The sequence below is a fragment of the Canis lupus genome, chromosome 21, assembly GCF_011100685.1.
Source record: "Canis lupus familiaris isolate Mischka breed German Shepherd chromosome 21, alternate assembly UU_Cfam_GSD_1.0, whole genome shotgun sequence".
Classification (NCBI taxonomy): Eukaryota; Metazoa; Chordata; class Mammalia; order Carnivora; family Canidae; genus Canis; species Canis lupus.
The window spans coordinates 43180584-43205488 of record NC_049242.1 but is presented as its reverse complement, the minus strand read 5'-3'; the positions used below and the strand labels follow the sequence as shown (position 1 = coordinate 43205488).

Here is a 24905-nt window from a genome sequence, read left to right as displayed (position 1 = left end):
CTTTTCAAGAAATGATGAAGAAACAGCCTAATGTACATTTGGGAACAAATGAACTATTACTCTTAAAATTAACAGGAAACACATTATTGACCTATATGTACAAGGCAAAACTATAACATTTTTAGAAAGAACATATATGAAAAATTTCATGATATTAGGGTAGCAAAGATTTATTTTTTTTAATTTTTATTTTTTTTAAGATTTATTTTTTTATAAGTGCTGACAAGGATGTGGAGCAGCTGAACTCACCATGGTGGTAGGAACATTGAATAATGCAGTAATTTTGAAAAAATTTGCTTGTTTCTTATAAAGTTAAATATATACTTACCATAAGACCTAATAATTTTACTCCTAAGTATCTAGGAGAAATGAAAATGTATGTCCAAACAGAGACATGTTTTTATATGAATGTTTGTAGCAACTTCATTCATAATGGCCCCTATTTGGAAACAACCCAAAGTCTAGCAGCAAGTGAATGCTTTAAGTAAACTGTGGTATGCTCATATAAATATTATTTAAGAATAAAAAGAACTACTGATACACAGATGAACCTCAAAAATATGTTAAGCAAAGAAGCCAGAGTACAATTCTATATGATAACTTTGATATAAAATTTTAAAAGAATACTAATACCTTAGTATTAGTAATGTGAATATACTGATAGAAAGCAGATCAATGGTTGTCTTGGTCTGGGGACTGGAGCTGGAAATGACTAACCACTTAGGGGATCAAGGAGGAAACTTTTTACAATGATGTAAATATTCTTTATCTTGATTAGGATCGTGCATACATTTGTCAAAACTCATCAAAATATACAATGAAGATATGTGAATTTTTATTGTATGCATATTACAGAAGAAAACTGTTTAATAAATGTGGTAGCTTAGGAATAAACTAACTCATAAATAAATGAAATATAGTAGAGAAACCGGAAGATCTATTATGGTGATTTAATACACGGTAAGGGGGGCATTTTAAGTCATTAAGGAAAGAATTCAATAGAATAGTAATACAATTTTTTTTTTTCAGTATGAAACTAAAGTCAGAAACCAAAAGGTAAGGTTTTAAGGCTTGATTGTACAAAAATGAAAGCAAAATTCTACAAAGCAAGATAATCTAAAGAAAGAAAAGTAACTTGGGGCGCCTTTTTGTTATTTAGATAAACCACCACCAGAATCTGACGGCTTTGATTGAATTTTAGTGATTATCAGTGGTAATGAGTATTACTTCCAAAGTTTAACCATCTAAAAAAAAATCCTGTGTGCATATATGTTAGTGATTTTGTTGATGTATATGAGGTATTGCTGCAAATGTTTCTTTTTAGTGCATGTCCTCTAATAGTGGCTGCTGTTTGATTTAGGTGCCTTGGAGTTATTAAAAATGTAAATTGGCTTGTTTGTAAATGTTCTATTCAATCCTTGGTATAAGGATCAAAATGGAAATGTTCTATGTAGCTTATGAGGCAGGTCATCAAATTCTTCAAGTTTAAAGGATACCAAAAAAAAAAAAAAAAAAGAGTTTAAAGGATACAATTTAAGACTTTTTTTTTTTTTTTCAATTTAAGACTTCTATGTAGACATCAACTTAGAAATATGGCACAAGTCAAGATGAACTAGTAATGGATTTTTGTTAAATTTCATTGAAGAAAAAAATTTAAGCATCAATATTAAATAAAACATCTGAATAATTCAAGTCATAATAGTAATTACCTTATAAGCTAATATGGTAATTTTCATGTCTTAAAAAAAGAAATATAAGCAAAGTAATTAGTTCTATAAAAATCTTAATTTCAAAATGAGGGTGCAAACAACACTTATTTAAGTTAAATTAAATAGCAGAAAGGGTCACAGTAATAAATACATAATTCACACTGCTGAACTCTTGTCAATTGTTTAGGCCTGACAAAAGTGCCAAGGCAGTGGCGGTAATACCAGAATGGATCGCAGTAATTAATCAGTGTCAAATAGATATAAAATGACTGATGCCGTTAAGCATGTATACTGTGGTGAGAGCTGCAAAGGACACTCTCTGTGGAGCTGAGCTGTATCACCTTGTTTTTATCGTCAGCAGACGGCCATTAGTACCACAAAGCAGTACTGCAGTTCAATCAAGAACAAAATTGATTTCATTTCAATTCTGTTCTAGTGGCTTTTTAAAATTAATTTCTTCCAGAGCAATGAAATTTCATTTTCCCAGAAGGGGGAAAAATTTAAAAATCATTATTATCACTATTACAGCTTAGAGTTAAAGAATGAAAGAGAAAAGAGAAATGGATTTTCCATCATATAGAAGCTTACTAGATACATATAGAGAAAGAGAAATAAATAGCCTGATTTTAGTCACATTTTTAAAGCCAAATTACATGAAAAAGATCTGGATTTTTAAAGTAAACACGGCCATCCACATATGTTTGTACAATAAAATTGTACATTAAAAGAGAGGGGAAAAACACACTGAATTTAAAATTTAAAGGAGGTTAACTACTTTAAAAATATTCACTTTGGGAGGGTGGTTTGTTACTCCCAGAATGCTGGAAGTGCTCAAATGTTGACAGCATTTCTTCTGAAATATTTTTTGATCTAGGTTGTGAATAAAATAAAATAAAAAAACCAAACACCAAAACAAAACAAACTCAGGCTCATTATTTTATAGTTCCATTTTGCTTTTGGCCAAATGTACAATTCTTAGACTGAGAAATTCCCTATTCACAATGTCTTTCTTACTTTCTAAATATCAAGTCTATGCAGAAGTGTAGAAAAAGAGATTTACCATTATTGAAGATATTCACACGCATGCCCCTATATCCCACACTCTAGGCAGCATAATGAAAGGCATATTTATAATATCTTATTTAAAAAATCTTATCAGATTACTTTCTGGAACCAAGATGGGTTTATATACACAGTAAATTATTCTGATTAGACACTCTTGGCTTTAATTTTATCTAATAATTTTAGATTCTGATAAGTCAAAAACTACTTTTAGTTTTAATTAAACCCAATTACAGAGAACTCTTCAACCATGCCAAGATAAATTTGAATACCAATCTATTCAAGTTCAATAGCATGACAAAATTTTTGAGAACACTGGAGTTGACAAAATGGGACAACCAAATAAAACAGCTAGTAAATGCCTATGGCATGATGTCACCCAAGGTGGTAAGAGGAAATTAGATTTCAATGACAATGCATATTACTATACTTATTTGTATATTCAACAAAATATTTACAATATGGCAAATATTATATCAAAAAGGAGTGAGAAAGACAAGTCATCATTTCTTAGAAGCCTTTATCACAGTATACTGAGATGTGATAACACAGATGTATGCATGAACTGACTGAGGAGAACAAAGACAGCAATTAATTTTCTAAGGTGAGGAAAGATTACAGAAATCAGCTGGACAATAAAGAGAAAATTGAAATTTATCAAGTGAAAGAGGTCAAAAAAGTTTTCTAAGTAGACTATCTTAGACAAACCAAGGAATAAGAAAAGATAGGAGAGTTAGCTAAAAAATGAGTAGTCTGTATAAGTCCATATGAACTGGAGCGTATGATGGGGTTATTATGTGTGGGGTATAACAGAGTGGGAATGGAAATGATGAAAAATGGTCACATTGTAAAGGGCCATCGTAAGGAATTTGGATTTTATCCTGGAAATATGGACAGTCCCAGGAGGGTTTTTTGTTTTTTTAATTAACTTTAGTAAGGCATAATTTACAAAGAGTAAAATGTGCACACTTTTATGTGCAGTTCCAATGAGTTTTACCATTATCTAACCTTTGTAAATTTCTGCCTACCATTAAGTCTCAAAGATTATCTCTTATGTTACCTTTTTCTAGAAGTTTTGCAGTTTTACACTTTTATATTTAGGTTTATGACCCATTTAGAGTGGTTTTTGTATAGCGTATAAGGTAAGCATTGAGATTATTTTCTGTACAAAATTTAGATGTTCTAAGCACCATTTCTTGAAAAGATTATCATTTTCCCACTGAATTACACTGCCCCTTTGAAAAATATAATTAATTAACTATACAAAAGTGGGTCTATTTCTGGATTCTCTATTTGTTATATTAATAATATTTGTTATATTAATCTCTATGTCTATCTATGGCATAATATTTTACTATCTAAAGTTTAGAAACCACCTAGTGTAAGGATTCCAAAATGACTCTTGGGAAAATTCTAGGTCTTTCTCATTGGCATACAAATTTTTGAATCAGCTTGTCAATTTCTATCTTGCTAAATACTCATTGGTTCTGTAGTTTTTGTGTAGATTCCTTAGAATTTTCTCTGTACACAATCATGTTATCTGTAAATAATGAGTTTTATTTCTTCCTTTACAATGACTTTTACTTTTTCCATTTCTTATCACACTGGCTAACACTTCCAATATATGAGAATAGGAGTGGTGAACGCAAACATTCTTGCCTTGTGCCAAACAGAAGGAAAGTATTATTTTGCTCCATTCATTATGATGCTAGCTGTGGACTTTGTGCGGATGCTTTTTTTTAAAACAATATTTTATTTACTTATTCATGAGAGACACAGGCAGAGTTCTCAGAAGCAGGCTCCCTGTGGGGAGCCCAATGCAGGACTTGAACCCAGGACCCTGGGATCATGCCCTGAGAAAAAGGCAGAGCTTAATCACTGAGCCATCCAGGCATCCCTGTGTGATGCCTTCTATCAGGTTCAAGAAATTCTCTTTTATTTCTAGTATGCTATCAGTATTTATCGTGATTAGATATTGAATTTTGTTCAATGCTTTTTTTTCTTTGCATCCATTGATGTGACCACGTGGTTTTTCTTCTTTAGATTGTTAACATGGTTGATTGCATTAAACGATTCTAAAATATTTTAAAATTTTAAACTACTGAATCAGTCTTGGATTCCTGAACTAAACCCTACTTGGTCATAGTATGTTGTTTTTTTTCAAATATTGCTAGATTCAATTTGCTAGTCTTTTGTTGAGAATTTGTGGCTTAATTTAAACTTTTAAAAATCTGTTCCTCTGGTGTTTACAATGTATATATTTAATTTATCATAAGTTACCATTAAAAATTGCTTCATGATGTGGTTTATGTATACAATGGAATATTACTCAGCTATTAGAAATGACAAATACCCACCATTTGCTTCAACGTGGATGGAACTGGAGGGTATTATGCTGAGTGAAGTAAGTCAGTCGGAGAAGGACAAACATTATATGTTCTCATTCATTTGGGGAATATAAATAATAGTGAAAGGGAAAATAAGGGAAGGGAGAAGAAATGTGTGGGAAATATCAGAAAGGGAGACAGAACATAAAGACTGCTAACTCTGGGAAACGAACTAGGGGTGGTAGAAGGGGAGGAGGGCGGGGGGTGGGAGTGAATGGGTGACGGGCACTGGGTGTTATTCTGTATGATAGTAAATTGAACACCAATAAAAAAATAAATTAAAAAAAAAAAAAAGAAATTCAAAAAAAAAAAAATTGCTTCATGTACAGTGTAGGAACTTAATGTATTTCCATCTTCTCATTAATTTTGATCACTGCCATATATTTTATGTTTCCATATGTTTTGAAATACCAAAAAAGCATTATTTTTTGCTTTAAATAGTCGATTATCTTTTACAAAATAAAAAAAATGGGAAAACGTCTTTTTCATGAACTCATTTACTATTTCTTTTTTTAAAATCTTTTATTTATTTATTTATTTTTATTTATTCATTTATGATAGAGAGAGAGAGAGACACACACACACACAGGAGGGAGAAGCAGGCTCCATGCCGGGAGCCTGATGTGGGACTCGATCTTGGGGCTCCAGGATCACGCCCTGGGCCAAAGGCAGGTGCTAAACTGCTGAGCCACCCAGGGATTCCCTCATTTACTATCTCTGACATTTCCCATTCCTTTGTTTAGATTCAAGTTTCCACTTGGTGATATTTTCCTTTCACTCAAGGAACTTACCTTACTATATCTTATATTGATGGTCTGTTGGAGATGAATTCTTGCAGTGTTTTTCTTCTGGCAAAGTTTTATTTAGCCTTGATTTTTGAAATATATTTATTCTAAATATAGAATCTGGGTTGATGGTTTCTTTTAGTGCTTTGAAAATGTCATTTGATTATCATCTGGTTTACACAGTTTCTGAAGAATATTCTGAAGTTATTCTTTGTTCCTCAGTTTCATTTTTCTCTGGTTAAGACTTTTTTTTATTATTATTATCACTATTTATTGGCAATGTGTTTGTAATATGTCATGGTGTTATGTTCTTTGTATTGATCTTACCTAGGGTTCACGGAGTTTCTTCAATCTATGGGTTATAGTTTTTATCAAATATAAGAAAAATTTGGCCATTATTGTATTTTCACATATAGTTTTTCTGCCCCTGCTTCTTCTTCTTTTTTTTTTTTTTTTGCCCCTGCTTCTTTCAGGGACTTCTTTTATCACATTTAGAGTGCTTCATATTTTCCCTCAGGTAACTGAGAATATGTTCATTTCTTTAAAACATCTTTTTTCTTTCTGTTTCATTTTGGAAACATTTTATGCTGCATCTTCAAGAACACTGATCTTTTCTTCTGCTAATTACACTGAACAATATTTTCACTTCATATATTATAAATTTCCATCTCTAGAAGTTACATTTGGATTTTAAATATCTTCTCGTATTCTCATTATGTTCATATAAAAGCAGTTATAGTATGTTTTAGCATGCTTGTGTGCTAATTAATCTCATTTCTGGGTCTGTTTCTATCAACTGACATTTTCTATCTTGCTAAATACTCATTGGTTCTGTAGTTTTTGTGAAGATTCCTTAGAATTTTCTCTGTACACAATCATGTTATCTGTAAATAATGACAGTTTTATTTCTTCCTTTACAATGACTTTTACTTTTTCCATTTGTTCAATGTCTTTTGTTCTCCTTTGTTGTCACTAAAGTTACTTGGGTATGGTTTTGTTTTGTTTTCTTTAAGGCTTGTTTTTAAGCTTTGTTAAGGAGCACGCAGGTTAGCCTTTACTCTTGGGATAGTTTATTCCCACTATGAAGCTAAGGTCCTTCTGGATTCTCTTCAGTCCCCCACTCTAGCAGGCTGAAACTCAAAACATCCCACAGCCCCAGGTAAAAACTCTGAGAACTATTTGTTCACAGCAGCCCAAAATGCTTTGCTTGACCTCAGGCATTTCATCCCACAACATCTATATATCTTAGTACTCATCTAAAACTCAAAGGGACATTGTGTATAGATTTCTGGAGCGCTTTTTCTGATTAGCATGTCTTTAGTTACTCTGCCCCCCAACTTCTGGCTTCTATTCATAGTACTACCATCAGAAGCTTATTAGCAGGGTTAAAAAAAAAGTGTTATATTTCCTTATGTAATCTCTTTTTAGAGTATCATAGCTGAGAATGACCACATTTTCCTTACTTTGAAATTTTCCTTTCAAGTCTTTCCTGGTTATATTTTAGGGGATTCCAAATTTTGTGATGTACTTGTCTTACTATTAAAATACAAGTACATATACAATATCAGGGAAAGAAATATAGAATGTAGATGGTATCGGAAAGCAATGTTAAAAATCACACACCTCCTTCATAGTATTCTAAAAAAGCTGAATCAGTTAGTCTAAGGATTGCTAGGTAACAAACAGGATTTCAAAATTTCACTATATATAGAATAATATTTTGTTGTAATTAGGTAGTATAAAATTCAAATGCTACCTTAAATCTCCCTCAAGATTAAAACATGAATGAAAGAGCACTACCTTTACAATTCTTCCATTGGGATGCCTGGGTGGCTCAGTGGTTGAGCGTCTACCTTCGGCTCAGGGCGTCATCCCGGAGTCCTGGGATCCCATATAGGGCTCCTTGCACGGAGCCTGCTTCTCCCTCTACCTATGTCTGTGCCTCTCCCTGTGTCTCTCATGAGTATATAAATAAAATCTTAATAAATAAATAAAATTCTACCATTAAGACTGTTAAATGATTATAGTAAGAAGAAAGCAACATTTCAAGTTTCTAAATATCAATCCAAATACCAAAGCTATACAAAAAACAACTAAACAAACAAAAATGAAAATGTAGTAAAATTTCATTTGTGCTTGCTGCACTTCAGTTTTGCTATGCTCAAGCTTTTTGGAGAAAGAGAAAATGACACCATCAAGGTTTTATTTCCACAGCATTGCAATCTTAAAGTGAAAATGTGACAACAAGGTGCGGCTTTACTCTAGAGTTTTTAATTTGCATCTACTAAATTCCATTTATGCATCAACAGTGAAATCAAACTATAACTGAATTTTATGAAATATTTTAAACATATAGAGAATATAATAACCCCCTGGACCCACCACTCAGTTTTGTCAAATCTTAACATTTTCCCACAGTTCCTTCAATTTCTAAAAGGAATAATTCAGATATATAGCACCAAATCCACTTGAAAGCCTTTCCTGCTACTAGTTCTATCCTTTCGCAAGGGTAGCCACTATACTAAATTCTGTAGTTATAACTTTTAAGTATTGCTTACTTTTAAGTATTGGTGGGTGTATATGTAATTGTTTCATGTCTTTAAACTCCATATAAACAGTGTACTGTAGGAATCATATTGCCATTTTTTTTTTTTGCTTAATGTTGCTTCTGATATTCACAAATATATGATTTATCTGTTACAGAGATTTTACTGTATTCAACTACCATATTCATCTATCTTCTGTTCATGGACATTCAGGTTGCCTCCAACTTTTCACTTCTACAAACCATACTGTTGTTAAGATTGTTGTACACAGGCTGCAGGGGAGATTGTCCAGAATATATGTCCAGGAAAATAACTGTGTGGTTTTAGTGATATATATATACATATATTCATAGTAGCAAACTGTTCCCTAAAGTTGTACCAATAATGACTATCAGGAGAAGAGTATGAAAATTCCATGTGGCTACATGATTACAGGCATAAGTGCCTTGATAAATTTTGTTTTTTCTTGTACTGATGGCTAAGAAACAGTCTCTTACAGAATTTTAATTGGTCTCTCTCCCTGAGTTACTTTTGATGTTGAGAATCTTTTTATTGAAGTTTGTGTATATTCAGGTTTCATACAGTCTAAAGGTTTCAGTGAAGGTGAAGCAAGACAACTTCTACATAATAAGTTATCTAAATAAAAAGATTCCATAATCAAATTCTAACTTCTGGAGCTAACTGTGTGTGTACATAAGAACTGTAGGTGCTGGGAACCCTGGGTGATGTAGCGGTTTAGCGCCTGCCTTTGGCCCAGGGCGCGATCCTGGAGACCCGGGATCAAATCCCACGTCGGGCTCCCGGTGCATGGAGCCTGCTTCTCCCTCTGCCTGTGTCTCTGCCTCTCTCTCTCTCTCTGTGACTATTATAAATAAATAAAAATTAAAAAAAAAATTAAAAAAAAAGAACTGTAGGTGCTCATCAGAGTGAGCAATCACAGAGGAATGCAGAGTTGGGCCAGTCCTTGAGCACCGTGTAGGATGTGAGCAGTGGAGACAGTGCAGAGTACTCTATACACATACACTGAGCACCAGAATTACTTAATTTACTCTTCACCTCTATGAGTGATATTTCTCCTCAGTTATGTTTGCAACTTAGTATATACTAGTTACTGTTTAAAGTAAAGTTTTTGGATTATTTTGTGTTACTCAAAATAAAAGCTATATACTATGGCACATTTTAATGGGCAGGGATTCTTTTTTTTTTTTTTTTTAAAGGTTTTATTTATCTATTTATGAGAGACCAAGAGAGAGAGAGGCAGAGGGAGACGCAGGCTCCCTACAAGGAGCCTGATGCAGTACTCAATCCCGGACCCTGGGATCACATCCTGAGCCGAAGGCAGAAGCAAACCACTGAGCCACCCAGGGGTCCCAACAGGCAGGAATTCTAAATCTAATCTAAATAAGAGTTTTCTTTAAATCACTACTTTAATAAAATGATATTCCATCTAAAATTTATGTAGCTCTAAGAACATCTTATCTTAGCTCCTGTTATACTGCTTCAAATACACTGGGCACACAAAAAGTCACTGTAGAATGAAGGAATATTGTTTACTTCAAAATGAGTAAGACATTTCTCCCCCTTTACTTTTCTTTCTCACCTGCTTTAACCGAAAATGGCTTTTCCAATAGAAATATTGTTTGTTTCCAGTGTGTTCTGGCACTCTGGGGGCCCGTGGAGAACACGACCTGCATCGGTAGAGTTCAAAAGTATCTGATGAAGTACAAGATTTTTAATATCATGCTACATTAATCTACTACATCAAATACAAGCTCCAATTGCTTACAACAGCAAAATGCTTATGATTAAACACCTTGGGGCACAAAAATAAAATACAATGTATTTCACATAATTAATTCTTATGAGAAAACTCATGATACTTACCCTGCTGTGACAATTCTTCTCAAAATATATATCAAAGTAGCCAGCAATTGCCTAAGAAAAAAAAAAGGAATATAATTATTAAACTAATTCTATGATATAACAATAAATTATTCAGTTTTTCAAGACATGGCAAAGTACAATGAATATTTTTGTGATGAGATCAATGGAATTTTTAAATGTCATATATTTTTTTCCTGAAGATAAAATAAAAATATTTAATAGTACTTAAATAAAACTTATGTTTAAACATATAACCAAAGGAGAACCTCTGAAATAACACAGGTTACTGTGATAATACAAAAAGGTCTCTAAAATATGAATATTCACATGAATAAATTTTTCATTTCTTTTTAAGATTTAAATTATACCATTCTTTTTTCTTTTACTAATTGAACTAATTTAATCTATTTTTAAAACTGGCATTAAGGGATCCCTGGGTGGCTCAACGGTTTAGTGCCTGCCTTCAGCCCAGAGCATGATCCTGGGGTCCTGGGATCGGGTCCCATATCGGGCTCCCTGCATGGAGCCTGCTCCTCCCTCTGCCTGTGTCTCTGCCTTTCTCTCTCTCTGTGTCTCTCATGAATAAATAAATAAAATCTTTAAAAAAAAATAAAAAAATAAAACTGGCATTAAAAAAAGCTTATAAAGTGTTAAAAACAGGACACCGATTATTGAAAAATCACTATAAAGCTAATTTGTGTACTCTGCTGCTTTTGTTGAGAATATGAAGTTTTATTGATCTGTAAGGTTAATATGGATTAGGCCCAAAACAAGTTCAATACTGAACACCGAGGTTCATTTATATTTTAGGTACCAAGAGAGAATCGAAATACTGTGTATAATTCTGTCAAATAGACAAATATAAAGCAACACAGTACTCAGATACAGATTATTATAGGAAACCATATAGTTAATCAGAACATTTCTAAAATATGACTTTTTTTCAGTTGATTTCCTGGTATTCCTCTGCAGACTAATTCAACTGTTTTCTTAGAGTTCTCCCTGAGTGCCAGTCTTCTTCACCCCTGTAACCTTAGTGTTCTAAGCAGTGCCTGGCCCACAGTACGTAAGTATTTGCTGAGAAAATGTACTTATTCTATACAATTCTATCACAGTATCCACCATACTATCTTATAATTAGTTGCCCTACCAGATTGCAAGGTTTTTTTAAGAGCAGGTTCTCAATAAATGTTAGTTAAAATTTTCAGTCTTCAGTTTCCTAAATTCAGCTAGTCTTATTATGTGGTCAGGATACTTTATGAAATCGGTGAATAATTAACTTAGAGGAGAAAAACCCTAACTCTTTGTATGAATCCGCAGTGTCTCAGCCTGACCCCTGAACTATACAGGTTAGATCCAAATCAATGTAACAAAGGCTGAGAGAATGAAACTAAAATCTGAATTACTGGCACAGCTCTCAAAAACCTAAACCAACAAGTATAGATCTCAAGAACAAAACAGAGATTTGAAAAACCTGTACAAGTCAGACTAATCATTAAACAGCATATGTGCATGAGAGACCCAAAACACTATAGCAAATATCAGAGAATGAAACTGAGATGTGAACCATGTCTGCCCAGACACCCATGACAGAACTTTATGTTTTGGCTTTAACCGCCCACACCAAACATCAACAACATTCTCCAGATTATAATAATACAACTGAGAGTACATACAAAATAACATGCACAACACCCAGAACACAGTCCAAAATTATTCAACATACAAAGAACCAGGAAAACATTGCTAGCTTTCAAGAGAATAATCCACAGATGACAACTCTAAGATAACCTGGAAGCTGGTACTATGAGACAAAGACTTTAAAACAGGAATTATAACTATGCTGTTATGAAGTTATAGAAAATACACTGAAATTAAGTGAAAGATAGGAATTCTTGTAGAGAAATAGAAACCACAACAAAAAAACTAATGGAAATTTTAGATTAAAAAATACAACAACTGAAACAAAAAACTGCGGGCTGAAGTGCAGAATGGATATGACAGAGAGAAAAAAAATCAGTGAATGTGAAAATAGAGCAATAGAAAGTGTCTAATTTGAAAAACCAGGGGAAAAACACAAGTAAAATGCAAAAGCCTCAAGGACCTGTGCATCTAACATATATGTAACTGGAGGTCCAGATAGAAAAGGAAAAAATACTGAAGCAGGAAAAACTTTTCAAAATTCTATATCCAGCAAAAATATCCTTCAGAAATGATGGCAAAATAAAGACATTTTCAAATAAAGGAAAGCTAAAAGAATTCATTGCCAAAAGACTATTTAGAAGAAATGTTAAGGGCAGTTCTTCAGGCTGATGAGCAATAATACTAAGAGGAAACCTGAAACATCAAAATATTAAAACAACAGAAATGATTAATAGTTTGGTAAACACAAAAGATCATCTTTTCCCTTTGAATTCCTTTAAAATACTTATGATTAAGGCAAAAATTATAACATCATTTGGTCGGGTTTTCCATGTATGCACATGTAATCACAAAGATCAGTGCAGGGGGTTGGAGAGTGGTTAGGAGGAGGAAGAGTAAAATCCCAACATATACAAGTGTTTATAAAGTTGGGAAGTGGAGAAGACTTTCTAAGCATCACACACAACAGAAAGTTAATATTAGAGAGTTAATAATTTTAGTATCAAAACCACAATGAGATAATTGTTAGACTCAAAGAGGCAAGAAATAAGTGTTGACGAGGATGTGAAGAAAAAGGAACATTTGGGCTCTACTGATGGGAATGTAAATTGGTGTAGCCACTGTGGAAAAGGAAAACAGTATGGAAGTTCCTCAAAAAGTTAAAAATAGAAATACTATGTGGTCCAGTAATTCCATTACTGGGTATTTACCCAAGAAAACAAAACCACTAATTTGAAAAGATATTTGCACCTGTGTTTATTGTAGCATTATTTACAATAGCCAAGATATGGAAGAAACCTAAGTACCCATTGATAGATGAATGGATAAAGAAGATGTGGTTATACACACACACAATAAATATTAGTCATAAAAAAGAATGAAATCTTGCCATTCACAACAACACGGATGGATCTAGAGGGTATTACGCTAAGTGAAATAAGTTAGAGAAACACAAATACCACATGACTTCACTTACATGTGGAGTCTAAAAAACAAAGAAACAGAGACAAACAAGAAACCCAAGACTCTTAAATAGAGAATAAACTGGCAGTTGTCTCAAGGGAGGTGGGAAGGTATGGATAAAACAGATAATGGGATTAAATGGTACAAACTTCCAGTCATAAAATAAGTAAGTCACGGAGATGAAAAGTATGATATAGAGAATATAGTCAATAATATTGTAATAATGCTGTATGCTGACAGATGGTAACTACATTTATCATAGTAAGCACTGAGTGATGTATAGAATCATTATGTTGTACATCCAAAACTAATATGACATTGTACATTAATTATACTTCAATAAAAAAATAATATAATTCTAGTATCAAAAGATGAAGAAATCTGAGGGTATTTGCTATATATATATATATATATATATATATATATATATATATATATGACAAAACATTTGTATTTTTAAAAAGTCACACAGAAAATAGTACACGGGCTATGATTCTATCCACATACAGAAAATTCAGGGGTGCCTCGGTGGCTCAGTTGGTTAAGCGTCTGCCTTTGGCTTAGGTCATGATCCTAGGGTTCTGTGGCTGAGCCCCACATTGGGGTCCCTGCTCAGTGAGGAGCCTGCTTCTCCCTCTCCTCCCTGTTCCTGCTCTGTGTCACTATCTCAATCTCTGTCTCTGAAATAAATAATCTTAAAAAAAAAAAAAAAGGAAAATTCAAAAACAGCACAACTAACTTACAGTGTTATAAGTCAGGATAGTAGTTACCCTTCAATAGTGGCAGAAACTGGAAAGGGTTACATGGAGGGCTACTGGACTCCTAGTAATATTCTCTTTCTTCACCTGAGTGATATATACATGGTAGGTATTCGCTTTGTACAATTTTATAAAATTACACTTAAGATCTGTGCAATTTTCTGTTGTATATGTTTACTGACTCAATCAAAATATTTATATAATACATATACTCACTGACCCAGTAATTCTAAACTTTCAAAAAAATATTTCATGAAAATTTATCAAGTATATTTGTAAAAATTAGCCATATATATACACATAAATATAAAATGGGCACTTATATGTTATGCAAATGTGAATATATACGTACATATCTGAAAAGATATTCACCGAGCTACTGAAAGTGGATGATAGATCTAGAATGTTCATATTCTTTACCCTTACTTATAATTTATATTTCCCATAAATATGAACAGCTTCTGTGATAATAAATTATTTTTAATACTTGAACTAAATGAGCTATAGTATTACATGGAGAGGCATTCAATTCAACTATTATCTTTGTATCAGTTCCCTTAGCAACACCCAAAAATCACTTATCTCTGTACCCCCAAGGGCAAGGGCGGTATCTAATATGTAATAGGAACTAAATGAATTTGAAAAAAAAATGCCAAGTTTTCCCAATTATAATATAATAATATTACTATAACAATTGACATTATCAGAAAATATGATCTAAGTCTGAAGCGTATAAACTACACAAAGTAAAACATCATATATTTAACTCTAGTAAAAGAGACTGGCAATATTATTAGGTAGTATAGGTGTAATTATAATAGAGTACATGTCTTAATGAAGAGGGGAGGCTGATGCATGAGTTTACAACAAAATTAAAAAATCAAAATATTTGAGAATACAAAGGTATTTTGGAATTGTCTTCCAATCCCCAAATTGAACTATTTATGATATTTAGTTAAAAATCAAAGAAGAAACTCATTTTCTCCCAAGCCCTCAAAAATACAGTGAAAAAAAATACTGTTCAGTTTGGGTCAATAAGAAAACAGTTTGTAAGCCTCAAGATGAATAAATAAAAATGAAAGATATAATTCACTTTGGTTTTAAGAATTTGGCAGCGACATATGACAAAGATAAATCTGAAGACACATCTACTTTATAGTTCGCTCTGAAATGCATCATAGTTTCTTCAACTCAAACAGATTTACCTCCCTAATTAGGTCTGGTGGAGGGTAATATCAAAATCAGTTCTATAGCACACATGAAGCAGAAGCATGAGACATTGAGAAGAAATTCACCTGCAGTAAAAAATTATGTGCAGATAATCTATTCATCAGGCAATTAGGATTCATATAACTGGGGCGCCTGGGTGGTGCAGTAGGTTAAGTGACCAACTCTTGGTTCTGGCGGGGGTTGTGAACTCAGGGTTGTGAGATCAAGCCCCACATGGGGCTCTGTGCTCAGTGTGGAGTCTGCCTGAGATTCTCTCTCCCTTTCCCTCTGCCCCTCCTGCTCATGTTCTCTCTCTAAAATAAATAAATAAATCTTTAAAAAAAAAAAACCAACTTGCCCACTCCTAAACCCGAAAAGAATCACATAACTGAGCAAGTAGAAAACTCTTGCTCTGAAAAAAACCAAAGGGAATTTCTAGTTTTTAAATGGGTATTAATCCTCAAACAGAATGCTACTGAAAGGGAAAGGGATAGAGTTCCACCCACCCCTGCCCTGTGTATATAAGTGGTCCTTAATAATTAAGATACTAGGAAAAAAGAGGAAAAAACTTTAAACTTGAAACATAGTCTATAAAACCCAACTGAACTACAGTTAGTGTTTTTATTTCTGCAAAGCCATTATAACCAATTATATGTCAGCTGATTTGGGGACAAAGCTATTTATTCTGAACATAAACATGCCACTATTTTTTCAATTAGTTTCACCATCTTGTTACCAATACTTTGACAGCCTATCTCTAGGTCTTTCAAATGTTAATTTCAATGAACTTACTCTCTCTGAGAAGTCATTCAAATGTAAGAATAAATAACAATCACAGGAAATTGAAAATAATGACTAATAGGCAATGGTAATAAATAATTGGAGCACAGCTTGACGTGTGCTTGAAAAAGATCAGATAGGTTAGAAGGCTGGAGCACAGAATAAATTTCTCTTTTGTTCCACGTGTGTATCTTGTCAGGGGCAAAGGGAACTGCTGAGGGGAAAATAAGCATTAAAATAAAATATCTGTAGGAGCTGGGTTAATATGCAAAGGCAAGGGCACAGTTAAATAAATAAAATTTCACTGACTTACACCACTGTCAGAAAAAATTTAGTTAAAAAGTCCTTAGACTGAGAAAAGAGAGAATCTGTGGTGATTAAGAACGCTTATAATAGAAGAAAAGCGAATAAAAGGAAAATACACGCACATTTAGCAAACTTCTGGGACAGTTTGATCACATTTGTAATTTGGTAGGAAACCTCCACAATTACTTTGAAGTATATATAGGAAAATAATTCAGGCATGTAGCTTTGTTGTGCATCTTAAATATTCCTAAACATCAGAATACAGTCTTTCAAAATGAGCTGTTTCTTCTTTGTGGATTGCACAAAAAGGAAGAAAAGACCTCACAGTATGTGAAAACTGAATATTTAAAAATCTGTTTTAAGCCACATTTTGCTTGTTTATCCCAGACACACAAAGGTAGATGCAGTTCATTACACGCTTATTTGAAGAACAATGACTTGGAATAAAAATAATTTTCTCATGTATTTTGGAGTGATGAGTATTTCTTTAAAGAAAATGCATCATGTGTGTATGTAACAGGATGGCAGCCAATGAAATAAGATCAGACTAGACCTTATGAGAAAGAAGGAAATTAAAAATTATCATTATCACTATCACCTGCAGGGAGTAATTTATCATTTCTGTTCTTCATTGGTATCATGTTCCAACAGCGTGTGGTTACAGCAGATACAATTAGGCAGCTGGCCACAGAAGTAGGAGGATAATGTGCTTTTGATGGAGTTTACCCAAGCATGGAGATAGAGTGTTTGTAATCCATGCAGCAGAATCACTATGACAAAAATACAATTCATTTTTTTGTTGGAGTATTTCTTTCAAAATCTTTTTTTTCTCTTTCAAAATCTTAATACAGAATTCAAAAGCCAACTGATGATGAGTCTGAAGCAAGTAAAGAAAGCATAAGAAGAAAATGCATAAAAACGATTACTATAGCTTAATTCATTGTGTATAAACAAGATGATACAAACATAAGCCATGCAAGCTGCTGCATAGACTATGAACTTTGCTAGTAATAACTGGTATTTAAACTAAGAAGATATAATCAATAAATATGAAAATTATGTAAGATTTTCTCCCAATAATTAACTATACCTTAAATTATAGACTCTTTTTTTCTTCAATTAATTTTCTTTTATCACAAGAGAAAATTTGCATCTTTCCTTTCTTTTATGATTCCTCTAGGGAACAATACACATTAAGTGCCATATACTCCTCGAGGGATATTGTCAAATTGGGTAGTGTTCAGAAATAGACCAAGCAATATGGGAAGCAGCAAAACAGACAACAGATCTAAAAATATTTTTTTTAAAGGTTCTTGTACTGAAAAATTCAATATAATTAATTTTTGACCTATTTAAAATATTCCCAGATTATAACTAAAATTTCTTGAAATTTACTTAGTCTGGGTGCCTTATAATTTCAAAATTGCTTATTAAAGTGATTTTAGGGAGGAGAAGGGGCCATGTCTTCAGAGCTTACAACAGAAGTACTTTAATTCTGACATTTCATAAAATGATAGCTTATATGCCCTAACTGCTCCACATTTCTTAACTATGAACATGAGATACTGTCTCACACACTCAATATTCATTGATATTTACTAATAGTGTCACTTCTAAAAATCTTTTAAAGTATAATGTATATGCAGAAAAGAGCGCTTAAGTGTACATGATAAATTCTGAATCAGAATATAGCTATGAAAAAAAAAGAAAAAAAGAAAAAAAAAAGAAAATAGCTATGAAACCCACACTCAGATCAAGAAATAGAACATTCCAGCACCTTAATAATCTGCTCTGTGCACCTAGCCAATCCTAGGCACCTCCACCCCTGCAGGGTAACTACTATTCTGATTTTCCCCAACTTTATTGAGATATAATTGACATATAACAATTATAAATTTAAGATATGCAATGTGTTCATTTGATCAACTTATATATTGCAAACTGATTACCACCACAGCATTAGTGAATAGCTTCATCGTGTCAAATACTTACCATTTCTTTTTTGTGGTGAGAATACTTAAGATCTACACTCTTAACAACACAGTATTATTAACCATAAGTAAGCATCATGAGGTACACTGGATCCCTAGAACTTACTCAGTTTGTATCCTCTGATCAACATCTCCCCATTTCTCCCACCCTCTGACACGCACTAATAACCATTTTACGCTGTTCTGGGAGTTTGGCTTTTTTAGATTGAACATATAAGTGACAGTATGCAGTATTTATCTTTGACTTATTTTACTTAGCATACTCCCCTTGAGGTCTATCCATGTTGTTGAAAATGTCAAGATTTCCTTCTTTTTAAGGCTGAATAATCCACTGTGTATGTATCTTCTTTATCCACTCATTACTGATAGCCACTTACGTCGCTCCCATATTTTGGCTGCTATGAATAACACTGCAAAGAATATAGCAGGGCAGTTGTCTCCTTGAGATCCTGTTTTCCTTTCCTTTACATATACTCAGAAGTGGGATTGTTGGATATGTTAGTTCTATTTTTAGTTTTTTGAGGAACCTCCACACTGTTTTTCACAGTGGCTGCACCAATTTACATTCCGACCAACAGTGCACAGGGTCCCTTTTCTCCACATCCTCAACAGAGCTTATGTCACTACTATCCTGATTTCTAAGATCAGAGATTCATTTTCCCTATCATATACTTCAACATAAATGGAATCATGTAATATTTTGTGGACTGGCTACTTTCCTTGTTATTGTTTTTTAGATTCAGGTATACTGTAGGGCTTAAACTGTTATATGGCAGTAAGGCATATTTGACCAAAGAGTTTATTTATTCAGTCTATGACTGACAGGACACTAGTAGTTTTAAGTCGAGGCTTATATGACTAGTGCCATGAACATTTTTTTTTTTTAGATTTATTTATTTTAGAGAGAGGGAGACTGAGCATGAGTGGGGGGAGGGGCAGAGGGAGAAAAGCATACTGCCCACTGAGTGGATCCTGACCAGGGGATCAATCCCAGGACCCTGAGGTCATAACCTGAGCCAAAATCAGGAGTCAGACAGACATTCAACTGACTGAGCCACACAGGCACCCCTCAACATTCTTTTATGACCGTGTCTTTTGGTGAACAATATGTATTAATTGTTGCTGGGTATATGCCCAGCAGTGAGAACTACTGGTATGGGCATGTTTACCACTTCTGTTAATCTTTACTTTTTCCTGTATTCTGGCCTTCCATAGGGGACATTTTCTGTTTGCCTGAATATCTGTTAGTAGCTCCTTCAGTATAGGTTTACTGGAACAAACTGTCTTCTTCTGTTTTTATTTGTTCATCTGAAATATTTTTATTTCAGCTTCCTTCTTAAAAGATATTTCAGTTGGGTAAAATTCAGCGTTGGCAGTTATTTTTAGTACATTGAGAATGTCATCATTGTATTATCTTTTCAATTCTACTGTCTCTGTTGCGAAATAATTTACCAGTCTATTTATACCTTCTTGCAGGTAATTCCAGTGCTCCAGTCATAGCCACCCCCTGACTGCTCTTAAGATTTTCTTCTTGATTTCTGTAGTTTTAATAGGATGTTCTAGGTGATTTCGTCTCCCTCTTTTTGAGATAAAATTCACATACCATTTTCCTATTTAAATAGACTGCATAATTTTTTAAAAAGATTTTATTTATTTATTCACGAGAGACAGAGAGAGAGAGAGAGAGGGGCAGAGACACAGGCAGAGGGGAGAAGTAGGCTTTCTGCAGGAGTCCAATGTGGGCCTCGATCCCAGACCCCGGGATCACGCCCTGAGTCAAAGGCAGATGCTCTACCACTGAGCCACCCAGGTGTCCCCGTGTAATTTAATTTTTAAAAGAATATTCAGGGATCCCTGGGTGGCGCAGCGGTTTGGCGCCTGCCTTTGGCCCAGGGCGTGATCCTGGAGACCCAGGATCGAATCCCACGTCAGGCTCCCGGTGCACGGAGCCTGCTTCTCCCTCTGCCTATGTCTCTGCCTCTCTCTCTCTCTCCCTGTGTGACTATCATAAATAAATAAAAGTTTAAAAAAAAAAAAAAAGAATATTCAGAGTTACACAACCATCACCACCACAATCTAATTTTAGAACATTTTTGTTACCCCAAAAAGAAATTTTGTATCCATTCCCCCTTTAATCCCAGACCTGTCTAGAGATTTGCCTAGTTTGAACATTTCATATAAATGGAGCCCTATAAATGCAACTCTTTTGTGATTAGCTACTTGTACTTAGCATAACCTTTTCAAGGTTCTTCCATGTTATAGCACATACCAGTATGTATTTTGTTTTATGGCCAGATATTGCTTCACTGTATGGATCTACATTTTGCTTATTCATTCACCAGGTGATGGACATCTGGTTTGTTTCCACTTCTTAGCTATTATGAGTAATGCTGGTATGAGCATTCATGTATGGACATATGTCCAAAACATATGTTTTGGTTTCTCTTGGGTATATACCTAGAAGTGGGTATTTAAAACTAATCTTATTGATTAACTCAAAATGGATTGAAGACCCACACGTGAGACCTGAAACCATAAAATTCTTACAAGAAAACATAGTCAGCAATTTCTTTGATTCAGCCATAGAAACATTTTTTGTTGAGATGTCTCCTCTGGCGAGGAAAACAAAAGCAAAATTAAACTACAAAATAAAAAGCTTTGCACAATGAAGGAAACCATCAGCAAAACAAAAAGACAACCTGCTTAATGGGAGAAGATATTCACAAATGATATATCTGACCAAGGCTTAATATCCAAAATATATAAAGAGCTTACGCAACTCCAAAAAACCCACAAATAATCTGATTAAAAATGTGCAGAAGACCTGAATACACATTTTTCCAAAGATGACATACAGATGGCCAACTAAAGATATGCATCACTAATCATCAGGGAAAAGCAAATTAAATCCATAACCAGATATCACTTTACACCTATCAGAATGGCTACAATAAAAACCACAAGGAACAACAAGTGTTGGTGAGGATGTGTAGAAAAAGGAATCCCCATGCACTGTTGGTGAGAATGTAACTGGTGCAGCCACTGTGGAAAACAGTATGGAGGTTAAAATTAAGAAAAGAATTACCATATTATCCAGTAATTCCACTACTGGATATTTACCCAAGAGTATGAAAACACTAATTTGAAAACATGCACCCCTATGTTCACTGTAGCATTATCTACAACAGCCAAGATAAGGAAGCAACCAAGGTGTCCATCTACAGATGAATGAATAAAAAAGATATGGAAAAAAAAAAAGATATGGGGTACATATACATATGTATATATAAAAATATACAATGGAATACTGCTCAGCCATAAAAAAGAATGAAATATTGTCATTTGCAACAGTATGGATGGACACAGAGGAGACAATATTAAGTAAAACAGTCAGAGAAAGACAAATAACATATGACTTCACTCACATGTGGAATTTAAGAAACAAAACAAAGAAAAAAAGAGACTAACAAAGCCAGACTCCTAAATCCAGAGAATAAACTGGTGGTTGTCAGAAGGGAGGTGACTGGGGGGATGGGAAATAAAAGGGATTAAGAGCACACTTATCTTGATGATCATTGAGTAATGTATAGAATTCCTGAATCATTATATTGTACACCTGAAATTAATGTAACACTACATTAATTATATTTGAATAAAAACAAAATTGGAGAAAAAAGAATCTTATTCAGGTATGTTGTGCTTCTTGAATTGTAGCTCATTGTCTTTTGTCTGTTGTGGAAAATCCTTAGCTGTTATCTCTTCAAATACTGTTTGAAATATTCTCACCTCCTTTCCTTTGGTACTCTATTTCTTATATCCTCTGTATCTCTTGCCCTTCCCCAGCCTTCATCCTTCTATCTCTCAGTGCTTCCTTTTGGATATTTCCTCCTGACCGAAAATCTAGTTCAATAAACTTCTCTATACCACTGTGCTAAGATCTGCTGCTAAACTCAATTTTAGTTTAGTTTCAGAATATGTTGAACTCTTTTTAAATCTGCTAGAATTTTTTTAATGTTTTCAAATGCTTGAAATTTATAATTTCTTTTGTCCTTCAACTTAGTATGCATAGTTACTTTATTTTTTAATTTTTTGCTCAACATGGAGCTTGACATCACAACCCTGAGATCATCGAGGGTTGAATGCTCTAAAGACTGAGCCAGCCAGGTGCCCTGCAATAGTTATTTTTAGAGTCCATATCTGACATATCAAATACCTGAAGCACCTGAAGCTCTGTTTTGTTTTTTTTTTTTTTATAAATTTTTATTTATTTATGATAGTCACCAGAGAGAGAGAGAGAGAGAGAGAGAGAGAGGGACACAGGCAGAGGGAGAAGCAGGCTCCATGCACGGAGAGCCCGACGTGGGAGTCGATCCAGGGTCTCCAGGATCACGCCCCCGGCCAAAGGCAGGCGCCAAACTGCTGCGCCACCCGGGGATCCCTGAAGCTCTGTTTTTATTGCTTACTATTTCAGCTGGTTACTGATTTATGCTGTCTTGTGTCCTTGTGTGACTGATTACCTTTGATTATGCTCTGAACATTGTATTTGAAAAACTATAGAAATTATTTAAGACCGATGATGATAATTTCCTAGAAAGAATCTTTGTGCAAGGAATCTGGGGATGCTAGCAAACACTAAGATCATCTTACTCTAATAATGAGGTCTGAGAATGTCCTGGGCTACCCAGATAAGTTGAAGCTAGCCTGCAGTCCATGCAAAGGTTAATTTATCTTTAATTTTACCCTATTCTTGGATTTAGTCTTTCATGGTCGCAATGCAAAGCACTGGGGAATCACAAAGGCCCTATTTTTGTATTCCTATCCGCGTGAGGCTATCAAAGGGCTACACAAGTCTTTTAGCTGTTACTTCTGAATTGGTAAATGCCTATTGGGCAAAAGCAGTCCCAAATGTCAAGTCTCCTTTCCTTGGATTTTCTTCTTTTCTGAGTTTTGCTTGGTAATGCTTTACTAACTTATCTGATACTTCAAACAGACAGTATTTTATATTTTCTTTAGCTTTTGTAGTTGTTCTCAGCAAAAGGATCACTCCATTGTACATAATCCACCATTACAGAAGGCAGATTCATTACTGCATTTTTTCTTCCTACTTAAGGCTCCCTGTCTGTAAAACCCCCATTCCCTAAACTAGCTTTTCACTTACTAAGTGTCCGTTTAAATGTTACTTCCTCTGTGCAGTCTTCCCTAATCCACAGAGTAGATGCTTCCACACTTTCCCACTAATAACACTTTCCATGCCCATAGTGTTTTTTGTTTAATTACAGACCCCCAACAGGCCCTTAAGGGCAGTCTCACTACGTCTGTGCTCTCCTCCGTATCCTCACTGCCCAGAACAACACCTGGACGGTCCACCTCAACAGTGAAGACCACTGTGCAGTTACAAAGGCATGAAAGAGCCTGGGAAGTGCAGGGACCAGAGGAAATTAATAAAGCTTCATTAATTGAGAGAACCAATAAACAAACAATGAAGTGACAAAATATGCTCAACTCCTTTCAGGCTTTGGGAAAAGAAAATTATGCTTTATTTCTAACTTCCGATTTTTTTAATTCAAAACTGATATCAGATGTGGATTACTTTAGAAAAACATTCCCTTAAGTCTGTACCAACAACAATTACTTGCTCTCCATTCATCTAATGCATACAGTATTAGCAAGGCTTTCTGGAAGAATCCATGCCTAAGGTAAAATTTTAAATATATGTAGGATTATTGAGTAAAAGTAGGTAAGAGTGTGCCAGGCCAAAGGTATCTTTTATATGCCTCTATTATTAGATTCTCTTGTAAAATACCATATTACAACAGCCTATGTATATGCTGGCCTCTCCTACTAACCTAAGATCTTGGGGGTCAGAGATTATATTGTGTTGTACTCTCAGGGCCTAACGCAGAAGCCAGAACTAGCATCCTAGTATCAGTACTAATACACATAGTACTAGTATTCAATACATGTTGCCTAAATGAAAAGCTATCTTGAAAAGTATTTGTGTGTGTGCTTGCCACAAAAAATTCGCAGCCCACTGCTTCTCTAGATTTCTATCTTCTACCTGCTTCCTCACATATCATCAGTTTCTCACTGTTTTATATTAATGCTTATTGTATCCTTATATTCCATTTTTCATGCTGCTTTTCAATGTTCCCTAAAAACTATCCACCTAAATGTTCCATGGCCCATTCCTAGTTCCTGAAATGGCAGAAAATATTATCAATAGTAAGTAAACATTATAAATTTTAAGAACAAAATAGCAGATACACTGAATTTAAAAATCAATGCAGAACAAAAAAAATACTAGTTTTGTGTTGGCTGAAGAGGTTTAAAACCGAAAACTATTAAATCCCATTTTTGTGACTTAGGTGATCAAGGTCTACCAA

The 24905-nt window shown here is 34.2% G+C and overlaps 1 protein-coding gene across 3 annotated transcripts in view; it reads right to left on the bottom strand.

Moving 5' to 3' along the window:
• Positions 1-24905, bottom strand: part of PRMT3 (protein arginine methyltransferase 3) — a 123955-nt gene that overhangs the window by 5546 nt on the left and 93504 nt on the right. For all 3 annotated transcript variants that reach the window (XM_038569256.1, XM_038569257.1, XM_038569258.1), the window contains 2 exons: positions 10374-10424; positions 10090-10177 (listed from right to left, as the gene is read on the bottom strand). In XM_038569256.1, coding sequence (XP_038425184.1) covers positions 10090-10177; positions 10374-10424 — 139 coding nt within the window. The remainder of the gene's footprint in view (positions 1-10089; positions 10178-10373; positions 10425-24905) is intronic.